The sequence below is a fragment of the Staurois parvus genome, unplaced genomic scaffold, assembly GCF_062004578.1.
Source record: "Staurois parvus isolate SC_StPar_1 unplaced genomic scaffold, SC_StPar_1.0 ptg000068l, whole genome shotgun sequence".
Classification (NCBI taxonomy): domain Eukaryota; kingdom Metazoa; phylum Chordata; class Amphibia; order Anura; family Ranidae; genus Staurois; species Staurois parvus.
Genome location: NW_028317864.1, coordinates 9,992,006 through 10,017,083, shown reverse-complemented (window position 1 = coordinate 10,017,083; position 25,078 = coordinate 9,992,006). Strand labels below are relative to the sequence as shown.

Here is a 25,078-nt window from a genome sequence, read left to right as displayed (position 1 = left end):
TTGTAAACTGCAGACATGAAATATGAACAAAGCATATTCCTCTATAGTGTGTACGTGTCTCAATTCAGAGCACTAGGTGTCATTTCTGCCTGCTGCCTTTTCTCTATCAGCATATGTCACATCTGACAAGTTTTCCTGAAACCAAGAGAAAAATGGTGACGGGAGGGAGCTCCAGCAGATTGACAGCCTCAGCTCTCTTCCTGTGAGCTGTGTGGAGGGGGGTGTGGTCTCATCCCTCCAATCAGCTCTCCAGAGCTTTCCTCACTGAGCTGTACAGTGTGTAATTTCAGCTCTCCGCTCCTTTTTTTTTTTCTCTGACAAGATTTATGAATTCAGCATTTTGAACAGCTGTACAGGAGAGAGAGCTGCAGATAGACAGGTACAACTTATGTAGGAAGATATGTTTCATCTCTGTGTATCGCCTGAGGCCAGTTATTCCCTGGGTATATCTAAGGGTTTTTAACCACTTTAAGGAAAAGAGCCAGCAAAGTTAATACTTGTTCTGGCTGAAGTTCTCTTCTGTCGAGAGTCGTATCTTGTTTCAGATGTGTCCTCCGTCTCGGTAGCCTCTGTAGTTGATATACAAGTGTAAAGGCATGCAACACCATAGGATACCATTCTCTTCTGACTCCAATCCACATACCTAAGAAAAAACTGAAAAAAATCCTCCTGCGCTGATATGGAAATAAACCCTACGTAATAGCGGCCAATACCCTATAGTGATAACCAATCAACCAAATAAAAGTAATATAGTAAATGGTGCAGCGCTAACTAATACAAATAACTAAACAAATAATATAATAAAATAATAAAGTGCTATAAATGTGATAACACAAAAGTGAACAACACTGGTGTAAGTGTCACTTTGATGACCTAAATTGGTGATAAACACACAGAATATCCAATAAATAAACTCATGTTAAGTGTCCTTATTCGTACTCAAAAAAACCTATAAACCAAACACTTATAAGTCCTTAAATCACAAATATTTAGTGTTTTCAAAACCATGCAATATGTGATAAGTGATGGCTTTGTGCAAGTGCCAGCACACTTTAAATCCACTCCAGCTGCAGTGCCTCCTCACCTCCTATACTTGACCCCAAAGGGCCAAACGAGCATTCAGGATCACTCTGGATCCTTTACATCACTGGCTGATCACTCTCCAGAAAGCCAAGGATTATAAACGATCTCCTGTTCCTCCTCCAATGCTTCCTCCTCTGGCCTAAGGCTATGTTCACACTAGCCTTGTGTGCAGGCGGCAGAGAGGCGTTTGTGAAGCGTTTTTACCGCTTCCCAAACGCCTCTGCCAACTCTGCACATTACAGCACATGGTGCTGTTCTAACAGGAGCGTTTGCGTCGCGTTGCGTTGCGGCAAAACGGACGCCTCTGGTCGAGTCAGGAGGCTTTGAAGCCTCCTATTCTCGTCTATGGTGCCACTCCGCAAACGCCCGGCCGGCGTTTGCGGTGCGGTTGCGACGCGGTTGCGGGGCGGGGCGTTTGCGGAGCGGTAACACCACTCAAATGCATTATAGGCGTTTGTGGGGAGTTATTAACGCTCGGCAAACGCCTAGCAACCGCCGCTAAACCGCGCATGCGGCGTTTGCGGAGCGTTTGCCGAGCGTTGAAAACGCTCCGCAAACACCGGACCAACGCTTGCCAAACGCTATAGGGGCGTTTGGCAAGCGTTGGCAAAACAGCCTAGTGTGAACGAGCCCTTAATCAGGTGCTCTGTGGGGTGTATTACTCACAGTACCAGTGAGTAATAAAAAAGATCCTCCATAGTGTAGTATTTAATGCAATCTTTTAATTAAAAATGAAAGAAGTACACTCACATAAACATGCAGTCCCTTCCTGCTGCTGTGTGTGGGTATGCATCCATGTGGTATTTCCTGGGTGTACTAGGTGTGCGAAGATGGCGTCCTCCACCGGAAGTGCGTCACTCGTACCGGAAGCTGCGTGTCGGCGTAACTACGCGTTACGTCACGCGGTCTTCTGACTTCCTCAGGGTCAGGCACGCATTTCAGCCTGAAAGGGCATCAGCCATAGTTATGACGCAGGCCGAAATGTGTAGGCTGTTTCTGTATTGGTAATTTGAATAAGGAACATTTTGGAGGAGCTTATTGTGTGCTTGATTATGTTGGGACGCAGACATCATGGTGTGGGCAGGTTTGACGTTATAGGTATGGTGTACGATCCATATTAGAAACACTAGAATGGGTACCCTGAATGGGAGCTCGGAGAGCGAGAGGGAGGGAGGCTTCTGATCAAATACCAGAACCTACTATGGAGCGTACAGCAACCTCAACTATAGACTTAAATAGAAACTTTCCACCTGGCTCTAATTCTCTGTGCGTAGCAGTGTGCGGCTGATATGACACTTACACATTCCAGCCTGGGCTGACACTCCATCTTCCCTTGTTCTCTCCTGCGCTTAGTAATTGTGTTTATAGATTGTTCTCTGATCTGTTTGTCATGGGAAAATAGGTTCCATTCTTCAGCACCTGATGGGAAGCTGATTCCTCCTTCTAGGTTACATTTCCACAGTTCTTCTGGGCAGCTTGTACATAAAGGAGTTAATTTACCAAAACTGGAGAGTGCAAAGTCTGGTGCAGCTCTGCATAGAAACCAATCCGTTTCCAGTTTTTTTTTAAATTTGTCAAAGCTTAAAGCAATTCTTTAAGGTTCATTGTTTTTTTTTTGGGGGGGTAATAACTAACATCCTATACTTGCTCGCTCCTGTCGGGTGCCCCCACAGCAAGCTGCTTGCTGTGGAGTCACCCGCTGCTCCATATGTCCTTTTCACACATGAAGCTGTGTCTTGGCCCCTCCCTCTCTCTCCTCATTGGCTGACTGGCTATGATTGACAGCAGGCTCCCGCTTGCTGTATCTGCCAATGAGGAGGCAGAGACCCAGGACAGCCGAGGCTATTCACAACGCTGGATTGCAGTGAGGTTCAGCTAAGTATCCAGGGGGCTGGGGGCACTGCTGCATACAGAAGGTTTTTGCATGAAGGTAAAAATGCTTGAGCCTTTACAACCACTTTAATTGAACAAGCGGAAATTTTCAGCTTTATTGACTACCATGCACAGCTGCAGCAGATTTTGCAGTTTCCAGTTTTAGTAACTCAACCCCATACTGTATCTTTTTTTGGGGGGGGGGATAACTAACATCCTATACTTGCTCGCTCCTGTCGGGTGCCCCCACAGCAAGCAGCTTGCTATGGGGTCACCCGCTGCTCCATATGTCCTTTTCATACATGGAGCTGCGTCTTGGCACTGCCTTCTCTCTCCTCATTGGCTGACTGGCTGTGATTGACAGCAGGCTCCCGCTTGCTGTATCTGCCAGTGAGGAGGCAGAGACCCAGGACAGCCGAGGCTATTCAGAACGCTGGATCGCAGTGAGGTTCAGCTAAGTATCGAGGGGGCTGGGGGCACTGCTGCATACAGAAGGTTTTTACCTTCATGCATAGAATGTTTGAGCCTTTGCAACCACTTTAATTGAACAAGCGGAAATTTTAAGCTTTATTGACTACCATGCACAGCTGCACCAGATTTTGCACTTTCCAGTTTTAGTAACTCAACCCCATACTGTATCTTTTTTTTTTGGGGGGGGGGATAACATCCTATACTTGCTCGCTCCTGTCGGGTGCCCCCAGAGCAAGCAGCTTGCTATGGGGTCACCCGCTGTTCCATATGTCCTTTTCACACATGGAGCTGCGTCTTGGCCCCGCCCTCTCTCTCCTCATTGGCTGACTGGCTGTGATTGACAGCAGGCTCCCGCTTGCTGTATCTGCCGATGAGGAGGCAGAGACCCAGGACAGCCGAGGCTATTCACACCGCTGGATCGTAGTGAGGTTCAGCTAAGTATCGAGGGGGCTGGGTGCACTGCTGCACACAGGTTTTTACCTTCATGCATAGAATGCGTGAAGGTAAAAATCATTAAGCCTTTACAACCACTTTAATTGAACAAGCAGAAATTTTAAGCTGATTGACTACCATGCACAGCTGCACCAGATTTTGCACTTTCCAGTTTTAGTAACTCAACCCCATACTGTATCTGTGTGATCATTTTGCAATAGTGGTCCACAGCTGATCTATTTACACTTTGGGGGTAATTTACTAAAAGTGTAGAGTGCTAAATCTGGTACAGCTGTGCATGGTAGCCAATCAGCTGCTAACTGTAGCTTGTTTAATCAAGCTTTGGCAATAAAACCTGGAATCTGATTGGTTCCTATGCAGAGTTGCACCAGATTTTGCAGTTTTAGAAAATCAACCTCTTTGTGTTGCTGAAACTTCACATGTAAGCTTTCTGCTCTAAACAGCTTTTGCAATGCATGGAGTGAAGCATGTCACTACAGTTCCAAGTGCTTGGTGTCAGTGATTTTCCTAATATCCTGTGTGTAGGAGCCAGAGAGATAGCGATCTACATTGATATAAAACACACATTCTATCATAATATACATAAATAAATTCACTTAGTGACTCACTTAGATTCAGTGAAACCTTTCTGCTAATATATAAAGAAATATTATATTATATTCTAGGCACAGTCAATGTGTTATGCTTTTTTCTATTTAGAAAAAGAATCCCTTTTTCACAAACTGCTGAATTACTTGTAGAGGAATCGTTCCTTTTGTCTACTAAGACCAGTCTGTTCTTTTAGTGTGCCATCTCTAGAGTGAACCTCCGAATTGGGTAAAATAAATGACTGCAAGTTATGAACAGGCAGATGTGTGTCCTATGGCAGCTGATTGAAGATTTGTGTATCTGTGGCTCTCTCCCTCAAGGAGCTTACAATCTAAGCTCCCTAATTCACATTCACACATACTAGGGACAATTTTTTATTTTTCATTTATCTTAGACAGGAGCCAATTACCCTACCAGCATGTCTTTGGCGTGTGGGAGGAAACCCACGCAAACTCCAAGCAGGTAGTGCCGTGGTTGGGATTCGAACCAACAACCCTGGTACTTCCAGGCAGAAGTGCTAATCCCTAGCCAAGTGGCTAATACCCAAATAAAGTGGAACTTTATTTTAGAAAATGAAAATGGGTGGACAGGCCGGATTTTTAATGCAGAAGAGACATCGTTTGTCTGTTCTGCATTGAAGCTACTTACCTTACTGTCCACCCCTGTAAAGTGATGGCAGTGCTGGGAGTAATGTCAACTTGACCTGGCCAATGACAGTGGCCGGCGATTGAGACCCTGAAGCTGACCACCCAAAAATGTCAGCGGGGGGGTAGGAGGAGTTCCAGGACAGCGCATCACTGAATTGCAGGTGAGTAGAGTCTCATGTTAAGGAGCAATGTCAGTGGACTCTGTTATGGTCTTGGGCTTTTACCTCTCTGATAGCGAAAGAAGTCCAGTCAAAATGAGATGGGTATAGAGGAGCTCCTGGTGTAAAAGATTCTCACTTGAGGGTCTATTTGGGAATTTTTTTTTTGAAGGTAAGAGATGAAGTCAACGCATTGTAGGACAATGCCTCCCCCTTCCTCAGGGCTGGACCAGTGGATGTAATTAAAACAACGATGGGATGCAATAGGGGACTTAGATTGGAACTTGATAAAAGCTATCAAATCTTATCACAATTGCAAATCATACCAGCAGTTTGCAAATGAATACCGTTGGCCTTTATCAAGCTCCACTGTAAGTCTCCTATTGCATCTCATTGCTCTTTTAATGAAATTCCTTGCTCCAGCCCTGAGGAAGGGGGGAAACCTTTTCCTTGAAACATGTTGGCTTCATGTGCAATCTTCAATGAGCTTCTCAAATAGACCCTTTAGCGCAGTGGTTCTCAACCTTCCTAATGCCGCGACCCTTTAATACAGTTCCTCATGTTGTGGTGACCCCCAACCATAAAATTATTTACCCTGTAATTATAATTCATGAAGTGTCGTTTTACCTCCAATACTGCTGCTTTCAACACAGTAGCTGCTTTCAACACAGTAGCTGCTTTCAACACAGTAGCTGCTTTCAACACAGTAGCTGCTTTCAACACAGTAGCTGCTTTCAACACAGTAGCTGCTTTCAACACAGTAGCTGCTTTCAACACAGTAGCTGCTTTCAACACAGTAGCTGCTTTTTACACATTAGTAATATGTGTTTTCCAATGGTCTTAGGTGACCCCTGTGAAAGGGTCGTTCGACCCCCCAGGTTGATAACCACTGCTTTAGCGAGACAATCTTATTATTATGCTGGACACTCCTCTATATCTAATATATACCAATTGCTTTGTAAAGTGAAATGAAACATATTACCGTTCATCAATAGAAACCCAAACAAAAGGCTAAATAAAAGAACTTTGCTGAAATAAAAATTTGTTTTGCTTATCACTGACATTTCAAGAACCTCGGTAAAAGGAGCAAATTTAAATAGACCATTCCCGTCCCTTTTGTTTATTGAATAATGTGCTGTGCTATAAAAACAGTATTAATTACCTGAAGCAACCGTCATTGTTGTGCTCGGTACTAATGCTGTTATTGTCTGCAACCCTTGATTAAACTGTTTCAGTTCCCTGCTGCGTTGCTTGTTTTGATTGCCCAGAAATTAACCTCTACAGGCAATCGTCTGTTAACAAGTATATTGGGCACAGCCAGCCCTGATTGTATGCCACATCTGGTTACAAATATAATGCCAGCTGCTTGTCTCAATGGAAACTGCCTTGCCTGGTGCTAAGTTATCTTTTAGCAACAAGTCCAGTCTGCAAGTTTACCATAATTTTAATGTGCCAGGTAAATGTGCTTTCATTAAAGACACGAGAAAAGTCTTTAAAAAGGTACGCACCATTTTTAATGCTTAAGCAATGCTTAATACATAGGTTGAATTCCGAACGATTTTTCGATTGAAAATCGAAAACCTCGTTTGTTGTGTAATCCGATGGTGCCACCAATGACTTAGAAAATCTGTAGTTTTTCACGAATTTTCCAGCATGTCCAATAAACGAAATGGGGAGGAACTAAGAAAATCGGCTGGTGCCATTGCCCCACTAACAGAGCGCAAATCTGACAATTATTCTTAGGTCCGATTTTCAAATGAAAAATCGTTTGGAAATTGACCCATGTATGGCAGGCCTAAGTTATACAAACTATAGGGCTGCAGGATGTTGTCTAGACCTGTGCTGGGCAATTTATTTTTACACATGTTAAAATCAGCTTTTTGTAACTAGAAAATTACTTATATCCTCCAAACATTATATATTTTCCTGAAAGCAGAGGCTCTGTAGAATAAAATGGTGGTGGTTGGAATTTTTTGATGGCTACACAAATATCATGCGTTTTATAAAATGTAAATTTCAGGAAAAAAATACACTAAAATGTATTTCAGTGCACACAAACACAATATAATACCTATTTTATCTATAGTATAAATGATTGTTGTGTCCAGTAAATAAATGCCAAACATGGCAATACTCAAAAATGTGCGTGCCTTTGAAATGGCGACAAACTATGGTACCTAGAATTTTTCATATGTTTAGGTTTTAAAAGTCTTTACAGGTTATCGTAGAGGTAATAGTGACTGATGACCCTAGACTTATCGCTGCCACTCTTGACATTTGTGGCGATACCTCACATATTTGTTCCATTAACTGTTTGCATAACACATCTGCCCTCCAATCCAGTTAATCAAGGACAGTTCTGAAACTGTAAATGATGAAAATGTTACTAAACCCCGGACCCTGCATTCACTATATCCGGTCTCCCCGGACCCTGCATTCACTATATCCGGTCTCCCCGGACCCTGCATTCACTATATCCGGTCTCCCCGGACCCTGCATTCACTATATCCGGTCTCCCCGGACCCGTCATTCACTATATCCGGTCTCCCCGGACCCGTCATTCACTATATCCGGTCTCCCCGGACCCGTCATTCACTATATCCGGTCTCCCCGGACCCGTCATTCACTATATCCGGTCTCCCCGGACCCGTCATTCACTATATCCGGTCTCCCCGGACCCGTCATTCACTATATCCGGTCTCCCCGGACCCGTCATTCACTATATCCGGTCTCCCCGGACCCGTCATTCACTATATCCGGTCTCCCCGGACCCGTCATTCACTATATCCGGTCTCCCCGGACCCGTCATTCACTATATCCGGTCTCCCCGGACCCGTCATTCACTATATCCGGTCTCCCCGGACCCGTCATTCACTATATCCGGTCTCCCCGGACCCGTCATTCACTATATCCGGTCTCCCCGGACCCGTCATTCACTATATCCGGTCTCCCCGGACCCGTCATTCACTATATCCGGTCTCCCCGGACCCGTCATTCACTATATCCGGTCTCCCCGGACCCGTCATTCACTATATCCGGTCTCCCCGGACCCCGCATTCACTATATCCGGTCTCCCTGGACCCCGCATTCACTATATCCGGTCTCCTCCGACCCCGCATTCACTATATCCGGTCTCCCCGGACCCCGCATTCACTATATCCGGTCTCCCCGGACCCCGCATTCACTATATCCGGTCTCCCCGGACCCCGCATTCACTATATCCGGTCTCCCCGGACCCCGCATTCACTATATCCGGTCTCCCCGGACCCCGCATTCACTATATCCGGTCTCCCCGGACCCCGCATTCACTATATCCGGTCTCCCCGGACCCCGCATTCACTATATCCGGTCTCCCCGGACCCCGCATTCACTATATCCGGTCTCCCCGGACCCCGCATTCACTATATCCGGTCTCCCCGGACCCCGCATTCACTATATCCGGTCTCCCCGGACCCCGCATTCACTATATCCGGTCTCCCCGGACCCCGCATTCACTATATCCGGTCTCCCCGGACCCCGCATTCACTATATCCGGTCTCCCCGGACCCCGCATTCACTATATCCGGTCTCCCCGGACCCCGCATTCACTATATCCGGTCTCCCCGGACCCCGCATTCACTATATCCGGTCTCCCCGGACCCCGCATTCACTATATCCGGTCTCCCCGGACCCCGCATTCACTATATCCGGTCTCCCCGGACCCCGCATTCACTATATCCGGTCTCCCCGGACCCCGCATTCACTATATCCGGTCTCCCCGGACCCCGCATTCACTATATCCGGTCTCCCCGGACCCCGCATTCACTATATCCGGTCTCCCCGGACCCCGCATTCACTATATCCGGTCTCCCCGGACCCCGCATTCACTATATCCGGTCTCCCCGGACCCCGCATTCACTATATCCGGTCTCCCCGGACCCCGCATTCACTATATCCGGTCTCCCCGGACCCCGCATTCACTATATCCGGTCTCCCCGGACCCCGCATTCACTATATCCGGTCTCCCCGGACCCCGCATTCACTATATCCGGTCTCCCCGGACCCCGCATTCACTATATCCGGTCTCCCCGGACCCCGCATTCACTATATCCGGTCTCCCCGGACCCCGCATTCACTATATCCGGTCTCCCCGGACCCGTCATTCTCTATATCCGGTCTCCCCGGACCCGTCATTCTCTATATCCGGTCTCCCCGGACCCGTCATTCTCTATATCCGGTCTCCCCGGACCCGTCATTCGCTATATCCGGTCTCCCCGGACCCGTCATTCGCTATATCCGGTCTCCCCGGACCCGTCATTCGCTATATCCGGTCTCCCCGGACCCGTCATTCGCTATATCCGGTCTCCCCGGACCCGTCATTCGCTATATCCGGTCTCCCCGGACCCGTCATTCGCTATATCCGGTCTCCCCGGACCCGTCATTCGCTATATCCGGTCTCCCCGGACCCGTCATTCGCTATATCCGGTCTCCCCGGACCCGTCATTCGCTATATCCGGTCTCCCCGGACCCGTCATTCGCTATATCCGGTCTCCCCGGACCCGTCATTCGCTATATCCGGTCTCCCCGGACCCGTCATTCGCTATATCCGGTCTCCCCGGACCCGTCATTCGCTATATCCGGTCTCCCCGGACCCGTCATTCGCTATATCCGGTCTCCCCGGACCCGTCATTCGCTATATCCGGTCTCCCCGGACCCGTCATTCGCTATATCCGGTCTCCCCGGACCCGTCATTCGCTATATCCGGTCTCCCCGGACCCGTCATTCGCTATATCCGGTCTCCCCGGACCCGTCATTCGCTATATCCGGTCTCCCCGGACCCGTCATTCGCTATATCCGGTCTCCCCGGACCCGTCATTCGCTATATCCGGTCTCCCCGGACCCGTCATTCGCTATATCCGGTCTCCCCGGACCCGTCATTCGCTATATCCGGTCTCCCCGGACCCGTCATTCGCTATATCCGGTCTCCCCGGACCCGTCATTCGCTATATCCGGTCTCCCCGGACCCGTCATTCGCTATATCCGGTCTCCCCGGACCCGTCATTCGCTATATCCGGTCTCCCCGGACCCGTCATTCGCTATATCCGGTCTCCCCGGACCCGTCATTCGCTATATCCGGTCTCCCCGGACCCGTCATTCGCTATATCCGGTCTCCCCGGACCCGTCATTCGCTATATCCGGTCTCCCCGGACCCGTCATTCGCTATATCCGGTCTCCCCGGACCCGTCATTCGCTATATCCGGTCTCCCCGGACCCGTCATTCGCTATATCCGGTCTCCCCGGACCCGTCATTCGCTATATCCGGTCTCCCCGGACCCGTCATTCGCTATATCCGGTCTCCCCGGACCCGTCATTCGCTATATCCGGTCTCCCCGGACCCGTCATTCGCTATATCCGGTCTCCCCGGACCCGTCATTCGCTATATCCGGTCTCCCCGGACCCGTCATTCGCTATATCCGGTCTCCCCGGACCCGTCATTCGCTATATCCGGTCTCCCCGGACCCGTCATTCGCTATATCCGGTCTCCCCGGACCCGTCATTCGCTATATCCGGTCTCCCCGGACCCGTCATTCGCTATATCCGGTCTCCCCGGACCCGTCATTCGCTATATCCGGTCTCCCCGGACCCGTCATTCGCTATATCCGGTCTCCCCGGACCCGTCATTCGCTATATCCGGTCTCCCCGGACCCGTCATTCGCTATATCCGGTCTCCCCGGACCCGTCATTCGCTATATCCGGTCTCCCCGGACCCGTCATTCGCTATATCCGGTCTCCCCGGACCCGTCATTCGCTATATCCGGTCTCCCCGGACCCGTCATTCGCTATATCCGGTCTCCCCGGACCCGTCATTCGCTATATCCGGTCTCCCCGGACCCGTCATTCGCTATATCCGGTCTCCCCGGACCCGTCATTCGCTATATCCGGTCTCCCAAAGAACATGGAAATGCATTTATTTTAGTAAATACGAACTGCTAAAGTACCTTTTCTCATCACCAGTTAGAGCAGTCTTGTGACTTTTATCATTGTTCAGTAGAGCACTGGCTAAAGCTTGTAGGAGGAGTTTACCCTAGGAGGATGCAGAACCCCTGGCCTCTGTCTGGGCAGTGCTTAATGATCCTGTGCTGATCACATGCACAGGAGATAAGAGGGGGACACTGGAAGAAGGGGCGAATCAGAGAAGTCAGGATCAAACATCCTTTTTACACAATGCAGAGGATTAACCCCTTAGGTCCCACAGTGAGTATAACAAGCATGCTTTACTGCATATACAGACTGATTTTACTATTGTGGATTTAGTAACACTTTAAATCATGGTCACTTCTGGGCTCATTATTTACAGAGGAGATTGGGGGATGGATGTTCCTTATTTTCTCTGTAGCCTGCTGCTTGAAAGAAAACAAAATGCATCATCTATGGCCTGGCTTAGACTAACTTGTTACTATCTTGGTTTATAAATTTGTCAAAGGATATCTAAGTCCCAAACCAAAAATGTATTATATTACAACAAATCAATCATTGGATGTGGCGGCTGTATTAGTTTTTTTTTTTTTTATTTGTTCAGGTGAAGAACATTTTTAACAAGTATAGAAAATCCTTGTTTATCTTCCCAGAACTGCAGTGTCATTGTCACATCTTGTGAGCTGAACTGAACCTCTTCTTCCTTTAAGTTTAATTTAAATTCAAGCCATGAACAATGATCTATAAATGGAGGTGGACCTTTCATTCATCCCCGTCTTTCATTCTTAAAGCTCTTTTCATTGATAAAAGCTAAGTAGTAAAGCTTCTATGAATGGAGGGGAAGGGAGGGGTTGAAAGGGTGGACATAGTCAACATCCTTGACTGTGCTGCATCTGTTTTAATTCCCACAACACCTGAGGAGAAGATTTCAACTAGGATATCTGGCATCGGTACAATTGACACTGCTAATTTAAAAGAAGTATTGTCCCTTGTGCGGATTAAGATAAATAAAACACACAAAAAAATGGGGCTTTAAAGCTATGTTTTCTGTACTACTGGTGGTTGAGATGTGGACTTGTCTGTAGTCCGTATCAGGGGAGCAGCTTGGGTGACAGTTATGGTTCCCTCCATAGGTAGAGTGGAGTTGGTGCCAACTAAGGACAGTGTGTTATTTGCAGCATTATCAGGTGAAAATGAAGGAAACAAATATGAAAAATAAAAAACTCTATTGCAGCCTAAGGACTGGCAAGCTACATAATAGTACATTTTGGTCATTGCTTTTAGATGCACCTTAAACTCCATATTCTAAGTCAGCTGATTTTCTGTGGTTTTTTTTCCCCCCAGATGCCCTTGGCACAGATGTTACCAATGCAATGCTTGGCTCAACCGAATTCTCCGTACCAACAAGTAACGGTGGTGGAAGGACAGCTTACTGCACAGGTGATGTATACATAGAAGAGCAGATACTATTTTGTGCCTTATTCAGCAAATTTTGCAATAATGGTTATGTTGCCCTAATCAGCCAGTCATTCTGGCACTATAAAATGAGAAGGTGAAACACAGTATTCTAGCTCATTTTATTGAACATCATAAAAGCCTTTCTAAGAGTTATAGGCAAATAAACCTTTCCCACGATCTTGTAATTAAAGTACAACTAAAGACAAAACTTTTTTTCAGTTTGGATAGAGTAAGGAAGGGTTATATAACCCCTGTCATATTTTTTTGGGGCCATCTGTGTCCCATTGGGGAGATTTCCCTTTACTTCCTGTCCAATAGCCACAACAGGAGGTGAGAGGAAATCACTCCAAAGTGAGGAAATTACTGGTTGTGACCAGAACTAGTGTCCCCATTGGAAAATTTCCTTCTATTCTGGTGACAAACCAAATGTGGGATTTTCTTTTGCTTTCACTCTCCGTGATCATGGTAAACAGGAGAAAAACAGATAGTGAATCTCCCTATGTGGGGGGGGGGGGCACAGACAGCAATAAGCACCTGAAATTGGTTCTAATCCCTCTCTACTCTATCCAAAACTGAAGAAAAAAAGGTTTGTCTTTAGTTATACATTAATGAGTCACCAATGAACTTATTGGATCTTCAAACTAAGTACATTATTCCTGTGCGGTCTAAATTAAGACCTTGGGGTCCATGCCCTTTTTTTTTTTTTTTTTTTAAGTCGTGAAGAAATTAGATTGAACAAATAGCGTTCCCCTGCCTTTTTATTTGTACTAGTTTATACATCATTTTCTAGTTTTAAAATGAATATTGATTTTGTGGGATCGATTGAACGTCAGTTAATGCATTTTCATGGTCTTTCTCTGGGTAATTTTTTTACTCATTGAAAAATGCATGATACCTACTAGGCAATGTTTCTAGATTAGACACAGTTTTAACCTTCTTTAGTGAAATATAATCCCCCTCTCATTAGATATTAAAGTAGAAAGGCCAAACTTTGAGTTTCTCTAGAGTAAGTAAGGGTTATAAACCCATTATTTTGCCATCTGTGTTCCATTGGGGGGATTCCCCTTCACTTCCTGTCCCATATCAACAACAGGAAATGAGAGGAAATTCCTCCAAAGTGAGGGATTCCCCTGTCACCAGACAACTTGTGATTGCATTACCCCCTTTTAATGAATAAACCCTTATATATTACGAAAATCTCATCTTTACCGGTAGAATGAGACTACCAAGCACATCGACACATGCAGCAAAAGAACTGTGACAAATGACTCTAAAATAAAAATAAATAAAAACAGATTTATTTCGTAAAATTCCTTAAAAATGGAATGGTCACCCACAACCCCGTATAAAAAATAATCAAGAACATAGATTTTTGTATTGGTTTGTTGATTTCATTTGTTGATTTTAACTTAGTGTTGTGGGTGAGCATTCCCTATTTTTAACCTCTTCACGCTGGCAGCACACAAATGTGCGGCCTCCCGCCGTCTGGGCCTAGACGCCGAGTGGCCGCACATTTGCGTGCAATTAACAAAAAACAAATGTGCTGAGAGCGCGCAGGGTGCACACATGTCCGGCACTCACGGAAAGGTCCTGGGCTGCTCTTTCGATTGGGACATTTCCCGATCATGTGATGATGTGTCACGGCGGTCACATGATCCCTAAACCCCACCCGTCCCGCCTCTGGCTTCTGAAACACTTAAAGGGCCGGGAGGCACTGGCGGGAAGGGGTTAAAGGATCAGTTCACCTTTGGGAACATGTTATATGTTCCACCCGTTTTTAGGGTGGAACATGCATCATGTTTCTGCTCCTGCAGCCTCTTCCCGATCCCCCTTCTCATTGTGACAGCGTGCCGAGGATTTTCTTCCAACACCCTCTGTCACAATTTTAAAGGAGTGTAGCCGAGTGGGGCTCCACCCACACGGGCATGTTGTTCATTCACAGAGTTCTGTGATTGAATGAACTACAAGTACTGACAGCCTTTGCGGCTGTCGGCTTGTAGTTCTCAATAACCTACCAGGGCACTAGTAAGCAATCTAGGTTGTTCATTGAGTCTTCATGTTATTGTGTAACTCTCTCTTGCCTGTATGAAGTACAATCAGATAGTCTGCAGGAGCCTTACATTGTACCAGCAATTTGCTTATTGCGGGTGCAATGCCTTACAGCGGGGGTCAGCAACCAGTAGATCAAGGTCAGGTGACTGGTAGATCGCGGTCTGGGCTTGCTGACCTGCCATCCTAGAGCATCAAACAGAGCGCAATGCAGAGGGACAACTTGCAAGGTTGGAGCTCTAGTAGGGAGCAAGCGCCACATAAGCTGATGCCGCTTTCTGTCCCATGCAGAGTGATACCAACTGCACTCCACCTCTTATCCCTTGTAGCGGTCTCCAGAACGGTGCCAGCAGCAGGGAAGAAGATATGTTCAGGTCAGTGTGAAACAATACACTGGGCATAATAGTATAGGGCTGCTTGCACGCTGAGGCTCTATGGTTTACCTAAACCGCGGGTGCAGTTCAGTGTACCTGCAGGTTAGCTGCACTTAGCCGTAGACATTTATATCCTGCAGGTTAGCTGCACTTAGCCGTAGACATTTATATCCTGCAGGTTAGCTACACTTTGCCGTAGACATTTATATCCTGCGGGTTAGCTACACTTTGCCGTAGACATTTATATCCTGCAGGTTAGCTGCACTTATTCATAGACATTTATATCCTGCAGGTTAGCTACACTTTGCCGTAGACATTTATATCCTGCAGGTTAGCTGCACTTAGCCGTAGACATTTATATCCTGCAGGTTAGCTGCACTTATTCATAGACATTTATATCCTGCAGGTTAGCTACACTTTGCCGTAGACATTTATATCCTGCAGGTTAGCTACACTTTGCCGTAGACATTTATATCCTGCAGGTTAGCTGCACTTATTCATAGACATTTATATCCTGCAGGTTAGCTACACTTTGCCGTAGACATTTATATCCTGCAGGTTAGCTGCACTTATTCATAGACATTTATATCCTGCAGGTTAGCTGCACTTAGCCGTAGACATTTATATCCTGCAGGTTAGCTGCACTTAGCCGTAGACATTTATATCCTGCAGGTTAGCTGCACTTAGCCGTGGACATTGATATCCTGCAGGTTAGCTGCACTTAGCCATAGATATTTATATCCTGCAGGTTAGCTGCACTTTGCCGTAGACATTTATATCCTGCAGGTTAGCTGCACTTTGCCGTAGACATTTATATCCTGCAGGTTAGCTGCACTTAGCCGTGGACATTGATATCCTGCAGGTTAGCTGCACTTAGCCATAGATATTTATATCCTGCAGGTTAGCTGCACTTAGCTGTAGACATTTATATCCTGCAGGTTAGCTGCACTTTGCCGTAGACATTTATATCCTGCAGGTTAGCTGCACTTTGCCGTAGACATTTATATCCTGCAGGTTAGCTGCACTTTGCCGTAGACATTTATATCCTGCAGGTTAGCTGCACTTTGCCGTAGACATTTATATCCTGCAGGTTAGCTGCACTTTGCCATAGACATTTATATCCTGCAGGTTAGCTGCACTTTGCCATAGACATTTATATCCTGCAGGTTAGCTGCACTTTGCCATAGACATTTATATCCTGCAGGTGCAGTGCACTTTCTGAAAGTGCACCTGAATTTAGGAGTTTTGGTGTGCTTTCAGAAAGTGTACTTCATCTGCAGGATAAAATAGAAGTCTATGGCAAAGCACAGCTAACCCAGGAGAGTCGCTCACAGATGCACTGCACCGCACTCACTGTGCAGGTAAACTGCAGCACATCAGTGTGAAAGTGGTCTTATAGGGGGCTCAGAACAGTAAGGGTTCATTTACATTTGCCATTTGGTGGGTGGTAAATCCCTATAGTTAAGATGTGTTTTTACCAACCCTGTCTTAACTGCACCCCCTTTAGCTGCAGCAGCTAGGGGTGTACACATGTTGCATGAGTTAAACGCCCTGTCATGGTTGGTGGGTGTAGCACCTGTTAAGCATAGCCCATTCAAGTGAATGAGGCCACTCTGTGGCCAACCTTGTGCAGTACAGCAAACAAGGGTTAAAGCGGGCAGTGTTGTGTTGCTTTCTCACAACCTTTTTTTTTAACCCTTTAGACCCCGCAGAAGTATGCAGTTGTAGGGCGCTTGCAGAGTGGCCCCATTTACTTGGATGGGTCGTGATTGACAGGCGGTAGCACCCACCAAAATAACGGGGTTTAATTCCTGTTGCGATATGTGTACACCTTTGGCTGCTGCCTCAGCAGCTAAAGGCGGTCAGGATTGTGGGCAGTAAAACTGCGATTCAACCGCAGGGTTTTAACCCCCAAATTTACGTGTGAACGAGCCCTAATGGTGCCGCTGCCGAATGCAACTAAGGGCTCATTCAAAAGTGCAGCAGGCACTGCTGCTCTTTTGAAAATGGATCCAAGTGGTTAGGAGGCGATATGCTGCCTCTTCACCACCTGATTTAAACCCACGATTGCCGTGCAATGCACACAAATGCGACACGGTAGTATAGAAATTAGAGGTTTAAATCATGTGTGAGAAGGCAACACTGTGCCTGGTGATTTTTGACTTCTCCCATGTTGTTCAGGTAGATCTCCTCCTCCTTTAAGTTAGCCTGCCCTTGCTTTACAGGCTCCTATAAAAAAAAAAAAAAGTGAATTTTTAATTTATTTTTAGAAAGTTGAGCTTATCTTTTTAAGGAATTTTGTAATATATGAATAACAAATGTGATTTATTTTTCATTTTTGAGTAGTTTGTCAAAGTTTGTTTGCATGCGTTGATGTGCTAAACCAGTGTTTCTCAAGTAGTGGGTCGTGACCAGGAGTGGACTGGGCTGCGGAACAAGTGCCCCCCCAGGCCTCTCTAATGCCCCTACCATCACCCCAGACTTTGAGACGCTTATCAAGAGCAAGAAGCATCCCCAGTTTTCCCATAAGTTTTCTCATAAGTTCTAATTAATCTCATATGTTTCAATTACTGTTTATTTTATTGGGTTTTTACCTCACCAGCACTATAATTTTCCCTAGCGCTGTAATTACTGCACTATCCATTTTGGAAGGAAGCCATTTGTTTACTGTTTAAAAAGTGCATATACATTGCGGAATACTGCACAAGTTGTTTAGTGGAGTAAATTATAATGTTTTGGAAATTAAATTATTTTTTGAGTTGCGACTTAATGACCATTTGTCTTGTGGGTCCTGAGGTTCCACAGGTTGAGAACCACTGTGCTAAACAACCTCATTCTATCGGTAAAGATTAAACTTTTGTACTTTGGATGTGATCAACACAGCAACATAATAGGAATAGAGGATCATCAGCCTCGAAGCAGTTTTAGGGATATCCTTGTAAATTACACTGAGGCTGATTTACTAAAGCTGGAACACTCAGAATCTGGTGCATCTGTGCATGGTGGCCAATCCGCTTCTAACTTCAGCTTGTTCAATCGCCGCCGTGCCCCACGCTAGCGCCCTGATCGCCGCCGTGCCCCACGCTAGCGCCCTGATCGCCGCCGTGCCCCACGCTAGCGCCCTGATCGCCGCCGTGCCCCACGCTAGCGCCCTGATCGCCGCCGTGCCCCACGCTAGCGCCCTGATCGCCGCCGTGCCCCACGCTAGCGCCCTGATCGCCGCCGTGCCCCACGCTAGCGCCCTGATCGCCGCCGTGCCCCACGCTAGCGCCCTGATCGCCGCCGTGCCCCACGCTAGCGCCCTGATCGCCGCCGTGCCCCACGCTAGCGCCCTGATCGCCGCCGTGCCCCACGCTAGCGCCCTGATCGCCGCCGTGCCCCACGCTAGCGCCCTGATCGCCGCCGTGCCCCACGCTAGCGCCCTGATCGCCGCCGTGCCCCACGCTAGCGCCCTGGACGCCGCCGCGCCCCATATCAGCGTCCTGAACACCGCCGCGCCCCATATCAGCGTCCTGAGCACCCCCGTACCTCATACCAGCGTCCTGATCACTGCCATATGTCATATCGGTGTCCGGCATTTTAGGATCTCAACTGATCAATTTTCAGATATATATCCCATATTTTGTAGACTATCGCTTTCACACAGACTAAATAATTTACACTGTTTTGGGTTATTTTTACCCAGAATAGCAGAATACATTTTGGCCTAATTTTACGAAAAAAAAATGATTCATATCAAAATTTTATAACATAAACTAAGCAAAAAAATGTTTTTTTTTCTCAAAATGTTTGGTCTTTTTTTCATTTATATAGCAAAAAAAAGACACAGTGATGATCAAATACCACTAAAAGAAAGCTCTGTCTGTTTAAAAAAAAAAAAAAAAAAAAAAAAGATAACAATTTCATATGGATACAGTAATTGTCACTCAGTGTGATAGTGCTGAAAGCTGAAAAATGGCCTGGGCAGGAAGGGAGGGAAAGTGGACTTGAAGTGGTAAAAGCTATAACATGATATTTGGAGAACAAAACGTGGAATCTTGCCGCAATTGTATTGGCAACATGAAAACAAATTTTACATAAAGCTTAACTCCACCCAAAACTATTTGTTGTGGATAGAGTGTGTTAGGCTAAGTTCACAAATGCAGCACCAGGGAAATCGCTTGGTGCTTTTGCACCATGTGATTTCCTTCATCCAAAAACACACTGCTTTTGCAGATGTGTGTGGATGCCATTAGGAATGATTGGCAGCCCAGTGCATCTGCAAAAGAGCAGTGCCGTTTAGCTTCGGTGTGTGCTGGACAGCGTGCAAATCGCACCTGTATTCGCAACCACACGCAGCTCTTTTTTGCAGATGCACTGGGCTGCCATTCATTCTTAATGACATCCCAAATGCAGTGTTTTCAAAAATAAAAGTACCATGCGATTTCTCTTCAGCTGCATTTTAAAACAAGGAGCCTTGTTCCTGCATAAAACGCAGGCACAGCTGCCCATCCAAATGAATGCTCATGCAAATGCGGCTCGCAGAGCTGCATAGATGTGAACCTGGGGTAAGAGGTAAAAACTTTTGTTAGGTTTCTATTACTGTCCTCATTTTCTGTTTGTGGTTGGCGATTCCTTCAAATGATGTCACAGAATTAACACACTGATGGAGTTTTTAACCCTTCCTCATAAAACTTTGAATTGTAAATTAAGACCAATGCTGAGTAAGGCTGACTAAAGGCTTTAGAATGGTTATTGACTCTTTTACTTTGTTCTTTCTTTTTTTAGTCACTGGATGCTCAGTTGTCATTTTCGGCAGAAGGGAAAGCTCTTCCACACCCTAACGCAGTTGACGCTTCAGCAATGCCAGTGATTCAGCCACCATATTCTGCGCTGTCCCCTCAGATAATACCTGGACAGATGGCAACTCAGCCGACAAGGGCTGGTGTTCCGGTTGATTGTGGCCTAGCAGGGATACAAGTGCTTTCTGCCCCCACTGGTGATAACCAGGTTCCAACGTTAATGTACGGCATACAGAATGTGATGGGAGTCCAGAATGTGATGGGAGTCCAGGCTAATGCTCAACAACAGATGTCAACTCCGCAGCAACTGCCTCTACAAGATTCTATAAACTTCCCAACAAATGTACAGCAAGGGCAGAATTTTCACATGCATTCACACCTGGAGCAGAATCCAATGCCTCAGCCTTCTTATCAGTCTCCACCAGCACAGCAGCAAATTGTTTTACAGCCGGCAGTGGCTGAACAGTCCCCCCAGATAATATACCCAGCTGCTGTTGCGCAGGAAACCCTCACACAGCAAGTGCGCATGGAGCAGCAGTATGAAATGGAGCATTTATCATTCAGTGCGCAAACATCGGCTGTCCCTGAAACAGCAGGGCAGATACAGCAGACGCTGTCTGTGCATGAGCAGCCCCCTTACATCCAGCCCCCTGTGCCACAGATTCCTGTCCAGCATTCTTCTGAACAGGAGAAGTCAGCCTGTCCCCCTCAGATGGTTAATGCCTCTGTAGTAGAGCAGCCAGTTTTATCTCAGCCTGCAGCTGTTTCTGCAGAGCAAATGCTTTCTCAGCCTAATGTAATGCAGAATCCTGCAGAACCTCTGTATATACAGATACCTCCTGTGGACACATACAGACAACAGGCCTTAGGTCCTGACCAAGCTCTGTGCATGCAGACCGCTATTGCTTCGTCTACTGTGTTACCTGAACAGCTGATGTACAGCCAGCAGATTGTGCAGTCTTCTGAGCAGCCATGTTATGTGCAGCAAACGGTATCCATGTCCGAACAGGTGAAAAACACCCCACATGATAGAGCAGACCATATTATGTATCCTAGGCAAGCCGCTATGCCAGCTGAGCAAGCAGTTTACCCCCAGCACTCATTACTGGCTGAAAAGCCTGGGTATCCACCGCAAGCTGCACCAGCTGAACTGCATGCATATATTCAGCAGACGATGCCAGTTGAAAAACAACAGTTTGTACAGCAAACAGAGCAGGCCATATGTCCACAACCAACAAAACAATCATCTGAGCAGCCTGTTTATGTCCAGCAACCTGTACCACCATCTGAAAAGATAGGATTTGGCCAGCAAGCAATGCCATCAGCTGAAGTTTTGCAGCATGCTAAGCCTGCAGTGCCATGTGAGCAAGCAAAGTATGTCCAGCAGGTTGTTCCTCCAGCTGGCCAGATGGGATATGCTCAGCCTATGCCGCCATCAGTTGAACAGTTGGGATTTTCACAGCAGGTTATTCCACAAGTCGATAATGCAATGTATGCCCAGCATAGCATGCCACCATCTGAGCTGCAGTCGGCGTGTTCACAGCAAGTCTTGACAGTTTCTGAACAACAAGGGATGCAACTACCTGAGCACCAAGCTATGCCAGTGTGTGGGCAGGCACCAGTATATGGTCAGCAAGTCATTCCACCTCCTGAAATGCAACCTGTGTACACCCAGCAAGGGGTCTCCCAACCTGAACAGGCAGTTGTCTTCTCCCAGCATGGTGTGCTACAGCATGAGCAGCAGCCAGTCTATGTCCCGCCACCTGTGCTGACACATGAGCAGCCGGCTTATACTGTAACTGCAGTATCTCTGCCAGAGCAGCCCATGCATCCTCAACATCGAAATCCACCACCAGAGACGTTGGTGTATAGCCAGCATGTACCGCAACAGACTGACCAACAAATTCTTTATGCCCAGCAAATGTATGCACAGCATGGAGTGATAGGATCTGAAAAGGCTGCTTTTACCCAACATGCAGTAGCACAGATGGACCAGCCTTTATATGCTCAGCATGCTGTGCCACCATTGGAGCAGCCTGTGTATTCACAGCAAATTGTGCCGCCGCTGGAGCAGCCTATGTATGTCCAGCATTCTGTCCCATCATCTGAACAGAGTATCTTCATAGCGCATCCTGTACAGCCAAGTGACCAATTGGGTTATCAGCAACACATACAGAAAACCGATCAACCCACTGGAGTATTACAGGGCCAACCAATAAATGTACAAACTGTCCCTAATGATCAATTTCTTTATGCCCGCGAAGGTGTTTTACCCAGTGAGAAATACAACCAACAGGCTGTAGCACCATCTGTCCAGCCAACTCTTGTTCCTCCACCTCAGCTAGTGTGTAACCAACAAGTAGTCCCTACAGCTGAACAGCAAGCCTATACCCAGTCAGCAACTCATCATATGCAAACCAACACCCATGTGATGGCTGCTGCTGATCAGCTTCCTCTTTCCCAGCATGGAGTACCTTTGGCTGAACAGCAAGCATATCTACAAAGAACAGTATCTCCACAGCCAATGTTTGTTCCTCAACCAGCTTCTCTGGCTGAACATGTATACATCCAACAGGCTGCTCCTTCTGCTGATCAACAGCTGTATACCCATCAAGCAGCTCCCCAATCCACGCTTTACATGTCCCAGCAAATGACAGCTACACATCAACCATCGTATGCCCCAGTGCAGCATGTTCCTGCTACAGAACACCCAGTTATTTACAGCCACGGAGTTCCTGCATCTGTTCATGGTCATTTGCCTCCTTCAGATAGACTTGCATATGTTCATAACCCAATACCCTCCTCAGAGCAGTTGGCTTATGGACTTCATTCTATTTCATCTGCAGAGAAAACAAATTATACGCAGGCCAATGGTCAGCCAGCAAATCTGCACTTACAGAAAACTATGACGCCTCCACAAGAGCACAGGCCAGACCTTCAAGCTGAGAACCATGTTCATCACGCTCAACAGTCTGTGCAGTCTCTGGATCAACAAACTTTGTTGATGCAGCAAGAGACAGAACAAAATACGCAGACAGATCCCAGTCAAGTATCGTTTTCTTCTTTAGGATCACAGCACGCTAATCAGGTCTTTGTGCCTCCGGTAGGGCCAACTCAGCATTTTCCTGTTGGAGCTTCTCATGTGCAACCATTAACTGGTGTTCCTTCTTCTGAGCATGGTCAAACAAGTCAGCTCTTAACTATTCAACAGCCACACAATGATCTTCAAAGTGGCCTGCATGTCAATGCGCCCCTTGGTGCTCAAGAATCACTCCTTCAAGCCACTTATAATCAGCATCCCTCTGTACAAGCATGTGAACCCCAAGTGTCAGAAAATTTGGATTATATGGCTGTGTCTCATAGTCAAGCTGCGACAGCTCAGATGTCATTTCAGAGTCAAGTGCCCCTCGCATCATTGGAGCAGCCAGTGACGGGGCCAATGCTACAGCCCCAACCAAGTCTTCAGGCTGATGTCAGTGACTCTCCTCAAACAGTTGGTTATCCTAAACCTGTTTTGCCTCAAGCAGGCTCTGCTTCATTTGGGTTGACGACAGAATCAAATGTTCCCCTCCTTAATGCTCACCAAGTTCCTACCCCTGCTTTGCAGGGCCAGAGCCAAATGTTGCAGCCAGTTCCAGAGTCGCAAACAGTAAGTGCTTGCTCTTAAAACTGAAAGCGGTTGTAAACCCATTTTGTTTTTTAATTAACAAGCATGTCATACTTGCCCGCTTTGTGCAAAAGTTTTCCACAGAGCAACCTCTATCCTTCTATTCTGTGGTCCCCTGCTGGTGCTCCTGGCTCCTCCCCCACTGCTGAGTGCCCACCATAGCAAACCACTCGCTATGGGGGCACTCGTGCAGGCTTGCTCCCAATGCATGACTCAGCCTCTCTCCCTCCTCACAGGCTGCGTGACAGCAATGGGAGCCGTTGGAGCAAAAGTTTTATTTATATTTACTTAGCCATGTGAAATGGGGGAACTCTTTTACATCTGAAGGAAAAGAGATTTAGCCTCCACATATGTAAAGGAGTGTCACAGTAAGACCCATGAAAATGTGGAATAGACTCCCCCCAAGAACTAGTTCTGGCCAACTCAGTGGATTGTTTTAACAAAGAGCTTAATGTGTTCCTCAATGCACAAAATATGACAGGATTTTAACATTTATAGGTAATACCAGGAATTGTTGTTTCAGGGAATATCCAATTACCTCCTGGGAGATCATGAAGGAATTCTTTTTTCTCCTACTGGAGCAGAATGGCACTATGCTTTACAGGGTTTTTTTCCTTCCTCTGGGTTAGATGTGGGTATAAGATTGTTTATTTTATTAATTTGTTTTCTATTTAAAGTGGATGGAAATCTCTGAAAAGAAAAATGCATAAAGCATATCCTCTCTAGTGTGTACTTGCCTCAATCCAAAGTACACAGTGGGATTTCTAGTTTTCCTCTTTTCCCTCTGCTCTCTGCATTAGTCACTTCTGATCCATTTATCTTGAGACCACACAAACCTGGAAGATGACCCGCCCCTCCTCTAGCACCCAGTGGGTGAATGATCGTCTCAGCTGTGCATGTTTGCCTATGAGAGTGTGTTGAGTGGGGTGTATTCATTCTCTCCACTCAGGTCTCAGATTTATCTCAGCTCTCTTCTCTATGTTGTGTAGTGTGTGACTCCAGATCCCTGCCCCATGCCGTCTGGAGCTGCGAAATGCTGTGTAAACTGTGTACTTTGAATGGCATGTAGAGAAGAGAGGCTGCAGATAAACTGGTACAACTTATGTAGGATGATGTGTTTTCGTCTTTCTGAATCACCTGAGGCTAGACACTTCATTGGGTTAAAGCAGGGGTCTCCAAAGTTTCTAAACAAAGGGCCAGTTTAGTGTCCTTAAGACTTTGAGGGGAATGAACTGTGGCCAGTGAAAGTAGAAAATGCCTTGGCTTCAATCGGAGTAAACAATGGCCCATCATTGGCATTAGTGGGAGGAATATTGCCCCATTGTTGGGACCAGGGGAAGGAATAGTGCCCCATTGTTGGGACCAGGGGAAGGAATAGTGCCCCATTGTTGAGACCAATGGAAGGAATAGTGCTCCATTGTTGGGACCAGGGGAAGGAATATTTCCCCATTGTTGGAACCAGGGGAAGGAATAGTGCCCCATTGTTGGGACCAGGGGAAGGAATAGTGCCCCATTGTTGGGA

General features: G+C 46.7%; 1 protein-coding gene across 1 annotated transcript in view; it reads left to right on the top strand.

The window, feature by feature from the left end:
- WNK3 (WNK lysine deficient protein kinase 3) overlaps positions 1-25,078 on the top strand; it is a 190,185-nt gene that overhangs the window by 100,363 nt on the left and 64,744 nt on the right. Inside the window, exons 9-10 of the mRNA XM_089669140.1 lie at positions 12,572-12,667; positions 19,876-23,538. Of these exons, the coding sequence (XP_089525266.1) occupies positions 12,572-12,667; positions 19,876-23,538 (3,759 nt within the window). The remainder of the gene's footprint in view (positions 1-12,571; positions 12,668-19,875; positions 23,539-25,078) is intronic.